This window comes from Lissotriton helveticus, chromosome 2_1 (assembly GCF_964261635.1).
Source record: "Lissotriton helveticus chromosome 2_1, aLisHel1.1, whole genome shotgun sequence".
Classification (NCBI taxonomy): domain Eukaryota; kingdom Metazoa; phylum Chordata; class Amphibia; order Caudata; family Salamandridae; genus Lissotriton; species Lissotriton helveticus.
The window spans coordinates 1684611430-1684625729 of record NC_136059.1 but is presented as its reverse complement, the minus strand read 5'-3'; the positions used below and the strand labels follow the sequence as shown (position 1 = coordinate 1684625729).

At 44.4% G+C, this 14300-nt stretch overlaps 1 protein-coding gene across 1 annotated transcript in view; it reads left to right on the top strand.

Moving 5' to 3' along the window:
- Positions 1–14300, top strand: part of SNX30 (sorting nexin family member 30) — a 244521-nt gene that overhangs the window by 187792 nt on the left and 42429 nt on the right. Inside the window, exon 5 of the mRNA XM_078676636.1 lies at positions 11746–11941. Within this exon, the coding sequence (XP_078532762.1) occupies positions 11746–11941 (196 nt within the window). The remainder of the gene's footprint in view (positions 1–11745; positions 11942–14300) is intronic.

Genomic DNA, 14300 nt, shown 5'->3' with positions numbered 1-14300 from the left:
TTTTTTTTTTTTACGCTGGCGTAATCTTGTGAACTTTCAGGCATTTCGTGCAATGCTTTTTTAGGCAAAATTGCCGAAATTACATCATTACACCATGTTGTGTAATTTGAAGACTGTTCGGGTAAAAATTCTATTGCAGGAGCATGGGAACAACCGTGAATTAACAGAACCCCAGCATCTGTTGTTCACAGCACAAATTTTTCATTTCAGGCTAAAATATAGCAATCAAATTATAGATTTGCCTTTATGAAATTTTGCATAAATGGATCACTTACTTTTTCACTATCACTGCTCCCAAGAGACACATTAAAAATGTTTAATTGACAGAAGAGAGTGAGAAATTCTTGTGGAAGCCTTCTTCTCCCCTTCCCGTTGCCCAAAATAAGGATGAGACAGGCAGATGGTGACTAATGAAAGTTAGAACATTGGAATGTTGAGCGCTCCATTGAAGACAAAGGAGTAGCTCCGGGCTTCTAATGGATGGTAGAAGTCCGTAGCAGCTCTATTCCAATATTTGCCTTCCACAGCTGTTGCTGTGAACCAAGGCCTCATGAAGCCGGAGGGATTTTCAACCCCCTCAGGCTCCATGAGGCCTTTGTTTTACAAATGAGAATATTGTTCCCTCTAGGGGCGGAATGCTCTACTAGACTTGTAGCACCGCGTAGCTGGTCCATACCGGCCAGTAAATGCCCACTCCCATGGTAAAGACCTGAGCCGTGCCGTTCTTTCATGGCTGGTATAGAGCTCCATTGAATACAATGCAGCAGGGGGCTATGTAAACTGGTATAGGCCCGCTGCTTTCAACAATACAATGTCCCAATACACAAACTCTGCCTCTTTCTTTCTCTTGCGTTTCCAAAATATATAGAATGGACAGAAGGAAAAGAGAAGCAGAACCTGTGCAGGAGGATACACTGGAGCCTTCCCCCTTCCCTCCTCCTGTTTCTCAGAGTGTCATTGGAGCCTTGGAAGAAGGGAGGGGGAATACTGCTCGGCGGCTAGGTCTCCCTGGTTCGACTGAATAAGGAAAAGCAGTTTAGCCGAGCCCAGGGAGGTCCAGGGACTGACTTCTGCCTCCTTTTACTGCTTTTGTTGTGAATGTTCAACAGCTAACAGCCGTGGCCCTAGGGCGGCTGTTACCTATTGAACATTCACAGTAGCAGCTGTAAGACAAAGGCTTTGGAGCCATGGGTGGGGTAAGGTGGTGGTTTCCACCCGCTCAGGTTCCGAGACGCCTTTATTTTTTTTAATTAGGACTCTTGCCTTCGTAGGATGAGTGTCCTAATAGCCATATAGCCTGCCATAGCAGCTATACTGGCCATATAAGGTTGGCTTGCTTGTTAAAAGATGATGAAAACAATGTGGACTAGCCCACTATGTGTATGCGATTATCTTAGTCACTGTTTAGTGGCCTTGATTATGGACCCATTAGGTGTTATTAAAAGACCCCTCACACACCAACCTGGTTGGTGTCATGCTTCATCATTGGGGTCCCAACCAGGCGGCCGAATGCCACCTGGTTGTGCTTCGACGCCTGGCTACAGCGGAGCAGGTGTTGGTGCAAGTGTGTGATGTGGATTAAAAAATACCTCTAGGAATCCTTACCTATATTTTTATTATTGGCGACCCAGGGTATAGGTTAAAAATATGTGTAATGCAACTACTAAAGGGGGAATTTTCCTATGAGTTGTCTTATGTACGGCGGTCTACATGTTTCAGCCCCCTCTAAGCGTTTAACAGGGCTTTCTTCAGGACCAGAGGAGAAAAGTGAGTGGCGAAAAGAAGTTGTTGCCAAGTGAAAACGGGTGTTTTTCCTACACACTCGCTAAGATGTGTGGTCAAAAAAGGAAGAAAAGTGTCGCCGTTTTTGTGGACACTTGCAAGTAGCAAAAAATTCAATGCTAAACGGTTGAATGGCAGTATACGGGGCTCGGGGAGGAGGCACTAAGCATAACCAATTTGATAATGAAGTGTCCTCCGCGGTAAACCTGTTTGCGGTCCCTCGGCGTCCCGCCAGCCTAGCCTTAGCATTGATTTTTTTTGCTATTTGCAAGTGTCCGTAAGTACAGCGACACTTTTCTTCCTTTTTTGACCAGTCTCGCTGAGCTACACTGGAGCAGCCTGGGATCCCACCCAGTCCAAGCGGTTTCAGCAATTTGGCCTTTACACTATGCATTGACTGCCACGTGATTGACACTAGCTGCGTGACATCTATTCACAGATGAAGCAACTTGCCATGCATAAAGAGATCTGGTTTGGTGATGCTGGTGTGCAACAACATGAGGCCTCATGATGCTAAATGAAAATGCATTTGAATTGCATTGCTTTATGCTGCGTTTATTTTTCTGAATGCTTGCCCTACAAGCCTGACATTTGGCACGAGCACCAGCACATGCTTCACCATCCACAGCTTCTGACAAGAATTGAAGGACACCATGCACCTATTGTATTCACCTGTCTGACCTTCAAGTTAATCATACCTCAAGGCCAGCAGTAGGCTTAGATCAGAGTGAGCACCGGACCCACGTCTCTTGAATTGAATTGAATTTGAATTTGTAAGGCACACCAGCTACCCGAAAGGGTTTCTAAAGATTAGAGAGCAGAGAACTAGCAGAAGGGTATAAGATTGGAAGAACCAAGTTTTTCCGGAATAGGCCATAGTCCGTTTCCTCACGTAGTGAGACAGGTAAAAAGTTGCACAAGGTAAGTCCTAAATAAGAGAAGGACCTGCCGCGTATGCGGGAGAGTTTGAATTCTGTGACAGAGAACCTCATCTAATGGGTGGAGGGCAGGAGCTGCAGAGGTTGGTAATGCTATACTAGCTTTTGTAAGTATATGGGGGCCACTCCAGTTTTGACTTTGAACATGTAGCAGAGGGCTTTGAATTTTATGATTCCCCAATGAAGGCCACAAATAAGGTTAGTTACTGATGAAAATGTTGGCACCTGACACAATAATCTGGCAGCCGAATTCTGTACCACTTGAAGTCTTTGTATTGTAGCTTTATTTGAGCCCAGGTACAGAACATTGCCGTAATCCAGCCTAGAGGTAACAAGGGGATGGACTACCGTTTTTTGTGCAGAAAGGGGAATCATCCATAGATTTTTTTCCAACCATTTCAGAATTGTAAAGCAAATGAGCGAAATCCTAGTGACTTGCTGATTCATTGAAAGATGATCGTCAGTGATGAAACCCAAGTTCCGGACTTGGTGTACTGGCAGGGGCAGTGCAACCAATTCCGGGGACCAATGCTGATGGACCCACAGATCATGTTTCTTCCCTAAAATCATAACCTCAGTCTTTTCTCCGTTCAGTTTGAGCAAATTGTTTTGCATCCATGATGCAACTTTGCTCAGACCTGACTGAAGAGCTGAGGGGTCCGACCCCTTAACCGAAGAAAGGGAAAAAATTATCTGGGTGTCGTCCGCATAGGAAAAAAGGGAGAGACCAGTCTCTTCCACGACAACAGCAATAGGACGGACATATACATTAAATAGCAAAGGGCTCAGCAGTGACCCTTGAGGGACTCCATAAGGGGATGGGTAAGAGGTAGAGTTTGCAGATGCAGAGAAGACCTGAAAGCTTTGGTCAGTGAGAAAGGATCCAATCCACTGTAACGCTACTCCAGCTATGCCTGCCCCTTGCAAGCCTCTCAACAAGATGGAGTGAGACACTGTCGAATGCGGCGCTGACGTCTAATAGGATAACGGCCACAGTTTCCCCTTCATCCTAGTTCAGGCTTGTCATTTCTGTAACTCCGAGAAGAGTTGATTTGGTGGAGAAACCAGCTCTGAAACCTGATTGCGAGGGATGGAGAACATTCTGGGATTTCACATATGTGGTCAACCGTCCGTTTATATGCTTACATGCAGAATTTTGGAAAAGACCGGAAGCAGCGAAATGGTCGTAAATTGGATGGCTTAGTAGGGTCGGCATTGGCTTTCTTCAGGAGAGGGAGGACCATAGCATGTTTCCATTCCCGAGGTACAATGCCCTCCAACAAGGAGGCGTTCAGGAGATCCATAATTATAGAGAGTATGGACACATCCAGTTGTTTAATCACATGAAAGGGGAGTACATCACGTGGGGACCCCGAATGCATGTTTGCCAATAAGTGGCCAAAGGAACTAGGAGGGGTCCAGGTTTCTAATCTATTAGAGGAGAGACTATTATCGAATGGCCTTTTTCCAGCAGACTCCGGGGTGGAGGTGATGGTGGGCCCGGCCTCCAGAAGCAGAGATTGAGGGTGCTTACTGAGCAACGCAGAGTGAATTTGTTCGACTTTATCATTAAAATAGAGTGCAAGTTCTTCACACTGTGCGCCTGTGAGAGCAAGAGGTGTAGACTGAGCATCTGCGCCGGGTAATTCCTTTACCACCTTAAAAAGTGTTTGGAGCAATTTTGGGACTAGAGATTTTATGTGTAAAGAACTCAGCACGAGTTACTTTGCAGAGGATGTGGTATTCCTTAAGGGCTTTTTCGTAAGCCACTTTGTCTTCTTCATGATAGTGTTTCCTCCAGGTTCTTTCAAGGGATGTACACTTAGATTCCTCAGTCCTCAACTCCTTTGAAAACCAAGGAGCGGGTGGCAGTTGTCTTTTAGTGCGCTTGCTAGACAGAGGGAGGCAGCCATTTACGACTTGAGTAAACCAGTTCTGGAATAAACCTTAAGTCGGTGACTGTAAACTGTTCTGCCGCTGGTATGATGGAGTAATTAGATGGAAGTGCTGTTGCCTCATCAGGTTCTAAGCTTTCCTGTAACCAGGTTTCAGTTAAAAAGGCAGCATCTGGTTTATTATTCATCACGAAATCAAAGATATCGTTTTGATGTTTAGGCAGGGAGCGGCAGTTAATGTTGTAAAATGCATAATCTATATAGGAAGGAAAAGTGCCTATTGGCGATGCCCTTTTAGGTGAACTTGCCGGGTAGGGTTGTCCAGCTTCATCACCAGTGTGCCTAGCCCTAGTATAAAAGTTTTGTTGAGAATGGACTCAGCAGGAAAAAATCCACGATGACGGCAGTAGGTGTGGAAGTCATCAGCTTTTAAAATATCACATTTGGGGGAAAAGGCCTGGCGTAAATCGGACAATTGTTTAGTAATATAGACTAATCTACAAACCTTATTTGGTTCAGGGGGACGTGACTGATGGTCGCGGTCAGGTGCGGATGGGCTTGCCTGCTGCGCGTCTGCTCCAGATTCATTAAATAGGGCCGAAGCGTGACGTGGCGTAAAAACCACTAGAATGCTAACCGGGTCGTCAGGCACACAGAAATGGCCTCGCCGAGGACTGGAGCCTCGTGAATAAAGTGCAGTAGTCAGAGGCCCCTCAACATGCTTTTGTTGCCCTAAGTGGAATGGGTATGGAAGTGCATGATTGAAGTTGACCATGATGAGAATGAAAAGTGGAAAGAGGAGAAAGGCAAGGGAAGAAGAACAGACCGCATGTGAAAGGAAAGTGGAAGTGAAAGAGGGGAAGGTAAAAAGGTGGAGATTAAGGGGAAACACGGACGTGGTGCAGATAGTGAAGGAATAATGGAGAGAAAGGAAGGAGTGAGGTGTGAATGGGAGAAAGAAAAGCAGATACTGAGGGTGAGCACTAAAAGATTACACCTCTGCTTTATTACCTATACAGTAATTCATTATGTAAAGTTGAGGGGTGAAAGGGCTGTATCATTCTTGGCCTGTCTCATCAATGTATATCTGTGCTGTCCAAGACACACAATAGCAATTCTTTAACTGTATTAAGGTTTTATTCCATCAAAAGATGTTTTGTGGCATCACAATTAGTAATCCTCATAAAAGTGTCAGTTAAAGGCCCAAGTTCAGGGCTGAGGTGGCACAGCAGAGCTGTGAGTGAAGGGCCACTGCCCAGCCAGTGAGAACTACGGATTAGGGGAAAGCAGCACTGGGAGCGGGTTGGGGATGCGCTGATGCCCAGGAAACAGCAGAATACCTGTGTGGGTTTATTGTGCTGTGGCTGTCGGAAGAGAGCAGTAGAGCTGAGCTCGGCAAGTCCTTCCAACGTTTTTTCACCAGTGCTGTATAGGTTCCTAAATTAAGCTTCAGCATTAAAAGCCACAGATCAGACCAGGACTGCACATCCTGGGCACAGACACCCTCTGAAATATTATCACTTGGTGCAAGCCAGACTAGGCCCCTCCCACCTCTGGGCGCTGGTGCATTTTACCTGGTGTACTAATGGCCACTATTCCCCTGCTATCAGATTGCGAGTGTATTTCTGGATAAGGCATGGGTAGCAAAATCATGGTGTGAGCCCTGAAAAGTGTAGGTATTGATAAAATACATAAACATGTTGCATATAGGCGCCGTCTCTGTCTATATTTGTAAAAAGCATGAAATCTCACTATAATCAGATGACCATGGACTGGTGCTCCTGATAAACAGCGGAACAGCAAATTACCAAGAAGTGCTACAATTGCTAAGAAACCTGGTAAATATCCAATTTTTTTTTAAAAGTTGGAACTCAAGAAAAAGCATGTATCTGATGCTGTTAACTCAGTCTCTGATGCCCTTTCTCGATTTAGGTGGGGCAGAGTCTGGCTGCTTGCACCTCACTCGGGGCAGCAGAAAACACCCAACCCAGCAGAACTCTTGAACTTGACATAGCACACATGAATTTGTTCGGGGGAAATTTTTCGGCCCCCATATCTGCGAACAAATGCCCAAAGTAAGTGGCAACTTCCATGCAGGTCATGAGACTGTCAAACCTACGGCCAAGTCTGCATTTGATGGCAGCAGCAAAATTGTTCTTGGGTGCGGACTGCTCCATAGATGGAGCAAATGAAGGGCTCAAGCTCAGCTGGCAGTGTTATATCATGGTTATGAGATTAGAATGGGTTATGCCACCATAAAAAGTTATTTCCTGGAGACCGCATGAAAGGATTAGGCTGTCGAGAGAGCCCCAAAAAGTGTAAAAGGCTCCCCGTTGATATTAGGAGACTAGTGGCTATGATTGGGTGGTGGAACTCCAGTGCAAGTCCACATTTGAGAGTAGTGTGTTGAAGGCAGCCTTTTCTCTGGCCTTCTACATGGTGTTACAATTCTGCAAGCTAGCGGCACGTTCAAAAGTGGAAATGGGTGATCCCTACTTAAGAATAGTCTTTTTCTCATGAAGACTTTGGATTAGAAAGTCAAAAACCGACCAAGAGGTTGGACAAGTTGGCACATCTAAACTGTGTGACTGACTCAGATTACTGTCTGGTACGCCTGCTAAGGGCATATATTGAGGGGAGGTCACTGTAAAGACAATACCTATTCATTCACAGAGATGGCTTTTCCATCAGTAAATTAAACTTTTCTTAGATCGTGCACAAAGCCTTCTGTAGAGCATGGTACACAGCCACTCAATTTGGGACCCACTCTTTAGGATCGGGTTAGCCATCGGAGCTGCCCAACATCAGCCGCCAAAGGAAACAATCCTGAAAGTGGCCAGGAGGGAGTCTGATGCTTAGAAAAGTTTTAGTAAGAAACCACATGTTCTAAGAATATGGGAAGAGGTCAGACCTTCCCCATTTATACATTTTCAAAAGGCAAGCACGATAAGAGGACAGTGTAACCCATTGACAACGTCTGTAAGCCGAGTACAGTGGCGGGAAACCAGGAAACAGTCATTACATGGTATGGTGTCCCCAGCATGAAATGGAGACAGATCTTCCCTACAGTGAGCAAACTAGTAGATAGGAGTGCCACACTGGACAGCCACGCTGCACAACCTGGTTGTTCACTGGGGCAACAACCTGACTACACCTGAGTGGAGGTGGCTTTTGACTTATGAGCAAGGACATGGCAGCAGTAGCCAGGCTACAGCAGGTGACAAGTTCCCCATGAGAGGCAAAGAGACAGGAGGAGGCACTATCATGGCCACACTAAACAGTGTCTTAGCAAAGGTCCCAGAAGCCCTAATGCGTCAATAGTTAACACTTCTGATTTGGATTCCTGTTAGCCCAGAGACTACTGCTAGAAGACAGGAAGGAGCCTAATGCTAATGGGTTGGTTCCCTCCATGTCATCCAGCTAAGCTGAAAATTACACAGCGATGAAAAACTACATTTTAGCTCAATCCAGATCTTTTCAACATGCCCTTGGGGTGCATTCCATGTTACATCTTAATTCCTTAGTTAAGTGCAAGTAAGGAGGTTGAGAGGGGTTGTGTTGCACACTGCATTGTGAAGATAACAAGAACTGTGGTGTGATCTTTATGAGAGATAATTTATGGCTGTTAACCCCTCTGTATTTTTTTTTTTTACCCAATACTTTCCACAAACTACTGGCTGCTACATAGGGCAGGCAGTCTAGTCCTGGTTAGTCGCAAAGTAGCACATTTATTTGAAAATTGACAAAGCCAATAGTTTGGACTTTTGTTGGAAGAAGTATTTGGTAATATCTGGGTGGCTGTGTGTTGGTCCCATATTTTACTTAAAACCCCATAGAGAAACAATATCTCCTCCCTTAAAAAGAATGTTATGAAAATGAGTCACAAAATTTAGTTTGCATTTGAAGCAATGAACATAAAACGTTGCGTAGCAAAAAATTGCATAGTAGATACTATTGTAGAAAAAACCCAGCAGTTCTATTGCATCTTTAAGAAAGCCGATGTGCGCACGTTTTAAATTTGTGCGTAAAAATCACTGTAAATCTCACAACTTACTATAATAGCAGCTGCGGCTCCTCCGCTAATGTGTTGGAGCGTTGCTCCACTGCTCTGGGAGCAGTTTAAAAAGGAGACCTAAAAAGATAATAACTAATGTTATCATTTTAGTTTTCCTTCCTGCTTAGGTGGAGGACGGGTTAGGCAGGGCTGCCAGAGCACGGGCCAGGGGGGAGGAGTGTTAGGCACACTCTAAAGTGCGCAGGACGGTTTGGCCGGCCAAACAGTCCTGCTCGGGGAACATCCTTTACGACGCAACTTTTACAACGCACTACCATTACGACGCAACTTTTACAACGCAAGTTATTACAACGCATTGCGCTGGGGGGCGCTCTAGGATGGGGAATAGTTTAATTACTATCCAACACCTTCCCTACTATCCATGGGGACTGGAGTTAGAATAGTAAATTAAACTATTCACTATCCAGCACCCCCCAACGCAAGTCGTTGTAACGACTTGCGTTGTAAAACCTGCGTCGTAATGGCATGCGTTGTAAAAGCATGTGTTGAAACGTCATACATCCATTACATGTCCTCCACCAGGCTGAATTACACAGCCTTGTTGGGAACATGCACAGCCTCACCGTCTGAGCACCAAACCACTGTCCTCAGACCAATCACAACACTGCATTGCAGTGTTGTGATTGGCCAGGGGATTCTGGGAGGCTGTGTGCTTGCTGTTGCGGCCGGAGAAGACGTCAAAGGAGAGGCGGCGGCTGGCTGCATCCAGGTAAGTCTATTTTTTATTTTATTTTTTTATTCCCCCCGCCACCCCCGTTGAGTAGGAGCCCCTACTGATAGCAAACTAAATCAAATGACCCTGTGAACATAAAAGCGAAATTAGTCAAACACTGTTTAACTTTATAACGAGCAGACACATCCAAGAGCAGGCACTTTATAAACTAAAAACCATGAGCAAGAAATCAAATTATCATGTCAAAGTATAAATATAGAACACATTTTGACTCAATTACAAGCTTCATGTGTTGTAGTAGCTGCTGTTTAACGAAAGGATTTCTTGATGCCCCATCTCCAGAACCTAATGGGAATACATATGGGACAATGCAACCATCCAAACAAGCATTGTTAATGCATCGGTTTCGCCTTTGTGATGAATAAAAAAACAGTTTTTGCTCAATCATCGTCCGGGAAAAGGAAAGAACTCCCTGACAAATAACATGGGAGTGGAGAGCATGTGGCGCAGCAGCCAGAGCTGCTGACTCAAATGCTGTTTATCTCGGTTTTGTGAGTCTTGGCGGTGCGACATCCTGAGATTCTGGGCAAATCACTTAATCTCTCCCTGTTAGAAGTTGTTATATAAATCTGCTGCAAGATGAAAAAACAGAGGCAAAACTTTATTTTAAAAAATTGTTCCACCAAAGTGAATGTTAACAGTATTTCAGCTACGGGAAACTGATAAGCGAAGCAGGCGATGAACAAGCATTGGTAACATAGATTTATTTAAAATATATGTAAACAAATTGACAAAGAATAAGAGTCTGTTATGAAGCTTTCCAGGTGGTTAGCTCGTCGTATCTGAGTCCCAGTACCAACATCGCTGTTCTTCAGCCGTCGAAACAAGTTACTAGACATAGAAAGGAGAGCAAACTCTTTTGACCAATCCGGGGTGTAGGGCTGGTACGAGTGCTTCTTTTGAGACATATCCCTGTAGATGGATAGGTAAGTGTATCATTTTTTTGGGAACTCTCTCCTCCCCTTTAAGCAAGGGTCTATAGTTTTGCATAAATAACCACAACAGTTCCAATTTTAATTAATTATGAGGCCTTTTGCAGATATTTCGGCTTCAGCTCATCTCGCTGTTAGATTTTTTTAATTTTTTTATTTTTTGAAGAAACTGTTTTCATGAAATGGTATTATACTACAAATGTAATTTTCGATTATGTATATGTTGAAAACCTGTGTTAATGTTTTGTACACTGCCCTATCCAGACTGCACTTGTCGCACCAAAGAAGAGACCCATGGTTCGTTCAGAAAGGAACATAGCCTAAGTAACAGGTATAAATAGCCAGTCTAAAACCCTGCTCCTAGCGACCTCCTTAGACTGTCCCAGCTTCAGAAACCTTAAACCATACAGCTCATATGTGCATATATACACACAGACGCAATCAAATTTAACCCACAACATTCTACAGCTCAGGATTCCATCAAAAGTCCCTCCTTGCAACACAACCAACACACAGAGCCCACAACCAATGCACACAACCTTGGTCTAACATTAACCTAACCAAAAACACCCATTGGAGAATTCACCCTTCTACATCCTTGGAGCCTCTGGCTGACCACTGTCCACATGACCAAAACCACCACATCACCCATCACACCGTTCTTTCAGCTCGACCATCATCCCCTGTTCGACCGCCTGAAGACTATCTTCCTGCAACCTGTGATTTCTTCACCTATATCCAATCGGCAGTGGTGAATCCCATAACCAGGGCCAGCATCCTTAGTCACCCCTCTCCTGTTATCCATACAGATGGGCTTTACATTCTGGTACTTATCCTTTTTCTTTGACCATCAGTCTACATCTCAAGATGCTTCAAACGATACTGAAACAGTATGTCTGATGTCCTTCAGCTGATCTACATGATGGTGATTTGTAAAGCGATCAAAAACCCATAGAGTGTGCTTGGCGCTGTACCAATAGGACATGCCCTTTCAAAGTAAACTTAAAAGAATGCCATGCATTTATTTATAATGAATTGATCTGTTCTGGCCATGCCACATTTTATGCACACACACACTTGACACACACACTCGATCACCTTTCGGAAGTCACCGTTCCGCTCCTCCATCTTCTCCCTCAGTCAGTCATGTAGGTTAGGCTGTAGTTAGACTGTATAGCCCCCTCAGTAATGAAACAATGTAGAACATAGCTTGTATCCTGCATATATACAACCCTTGCCCAGTTAATATTGTGTGTTTATGTATTAGTTCCTGAAACTGCATACTGATGTATCTTTAGAAAGCCTATGCTTTGCCATGCAATTTCTCATGACGTTACAGCTCTTAAAGATCTATGGTCTAATCATACTTCCCGCATCATCTTTTCGACAGGACTTGAGTAGCTATAAAAAAGTGGGTGTAGCACTACTTTCGAAGATGGGGGAGTCTGTGAAATACGTCACCGGTGGCTACAAGTTGAGGAGTCGACCGCCAGAATTTGCATCTCTTGGGGAATACTTGGACACGTTTGCGCTGAAGCTAGGCACCATCGATCGAATCGCCCAGCGGATCATTAAAGAGGAAGTAGGTAAGATGGCTTCTCACGCTGCTATCCACGGCAGTGGTCACCGCTCCATTTCATTAAACTAATGAAGGCCAACAAATGGGTATCTGCAACTTTTTATTTTTCATTTTTATTTAATTCCATTGAAAAATTGTTACGCAGGGAGTCAAAAGGAGTACAATTTTGCATCGAGGGGCACATGCAACACTCAAGACTAGACATCGCCCTGAATTCCAAAAGAAAAAAAACACCTGCACAGATGACAGGAGCTCAAATCACTAAGAGTGTTGACATCTATGCCTCTGCCAAAATATTGTTTGCTGGATGATAGTCTTTCCAATCCCTTTTTTACTTCTCCCCCTCCACGCCCCTTAGACGTTTTGTCATTGTTATGTTTTACTTTAGAACTCATGTTACTGTGTAACACTGTCTTTTCCTATTGGTATTTTAAGCTCCAGTAACTAATGTAATTTTGTAACTCGTGATTTCTCATGTAAAGCGCTGTGATACCTCCGGGTCTAGCCAGCGCTATATAAAACTCTTCAAATAAATAAAGGGGGTGGGGAGCCACAGGAGCAATGCTTGACTTTGTGGCATGATACAATCATATATTATACATTGTGCCCAACTGATGAGAAAGAGCTGAGAGCGTAGAAGAAAGTGGCGGAAGTGAGTGAATAAGTCATGTGTCTCAACAGCACAGTAAGAAGCCCAGGATGAACCCATTAACAGCAGAGGAGCAGGAAATAAATGCCCACCCACTTTGGCCTTCGGGTTTTCATGGGTTCAGCCTCTTGTGATAGAAGTTGACAATTTGACCCTTGTTGCGAGCCTCATAAGAATGATTCTAGGATAGGTCACTGTTGGAAGGTTGCGAACCTGCTAACGGTTCTGTCGACGAGTCTTCCTCAATGTGAATACCCCTTCACAGGCCTTTCCTCTCCTCCCTGCCCAAAGGGTGTTTTTTTTGGTTTTTTTATTATTATATATCAAGCCGCCCTTTTCCAGAACCTTTTATCTTGTTCTGGGAAGGCTGATGTCACCCTTGGGGTGAGCCATAAACCTGAGCTGCACCGGTTTCCCATGGCCTGCCTCCTTTACCCTCCTCATTCCCCAAATACCCTCTATTTTTTAGGAAGGCGGGTATCCCTCCCACCCCCTACTCTCTAACCCCCAACGCCCCCATGGAAGGCTGCATACTCGGGCAAAAATACTCTCACTCCCTTTGCATCACTGAGTCATGCTATTTTTAATTGTAACTAAAGCATCACTTTTTCATATTTCCTGCTTAAACCTCACAGAATTCCATCTGTTCTAAACCGGGAGCTCAGCAGTGTGACTGCTGCCAATACCAAACCTGGTAAAAGTAAAGTAAAGTCCACATTTGTAAAGCGCACAATCACCCGTAAGGGTCTCTAGGCGCTGGGGGCCGTCGGGAAGATTAAGCGAGCTATTGCCCAGAGTCACATGGTGCTGGGCAGACCCCTGCCGCCGGAGCCGGGGATCGAACCGTGGTCCCCAGATTCCAGCGTCAGTACAGAAAGCCACGGTCCACGACTTGTGCAAGTTCTTTGTTTCACTGAAATTTGGCCCTCAGGTGATGTGTTTTTATGGCTCGTTGTATCCTCTCACACTCGTGGCTTTCTTTTTCTCAGCCGTGATATATATTTTTTTGGTTCCATGGGGTTAAAGTGGGAAAATGGGTGAGGAGTACCAAAGTCTGAAAATCTTCGGTGCACCTTCATGTGGCCACCCCTAATTTATTTATTTTAATAAAAATAGTACATGTATTAATGAAATGTTATTTGGTTTATTCAGTAATGACTGTCTCTAAAAGCAGAACACTACAGAAAATATTCATGCTTAGATGGAAATCATTCAGATAGAGTTATACTCATTATATATCTTGGTTCCAGCTGTGCTGCACCTTCGTTGGATGCCCCAGGGATACAGTTAATCCATTGGTCGTTGCTGCCTAGAATGTTAATTTTACGGACTTGTGTGCAATGAGTAGCCAACATATTTGGTTTGCAGCCCCAGTGACTATTGGGCGTCTGCTGTCTCAGGTTTTTGTTACATGTCCAAACCTGCTGCAATTAACAAAACACTGCAGCTGAGTTTTTACCGAAAAGGCACTTCAGGAACATATATTTCTAGCTTTGGCTTCAACAGAGTCTCTGAAGTCTGGAGTCCTAAGAACTACCTCCCCCCTACCTTTGTGGCTGGGCCTTGCTCGTGAAGAATGGTTATGTGATGTATCAAGCTGTTGGCATCAGGCTCTGCAAGAAAACAAAGCTTTATCCAGAGAAGGCAGCACTTGTTTTATGCCAAGAAGGGGTCTCTCTGAAGGCCAAAGCAAACATGTTGCAATTCTCTTTAGAAT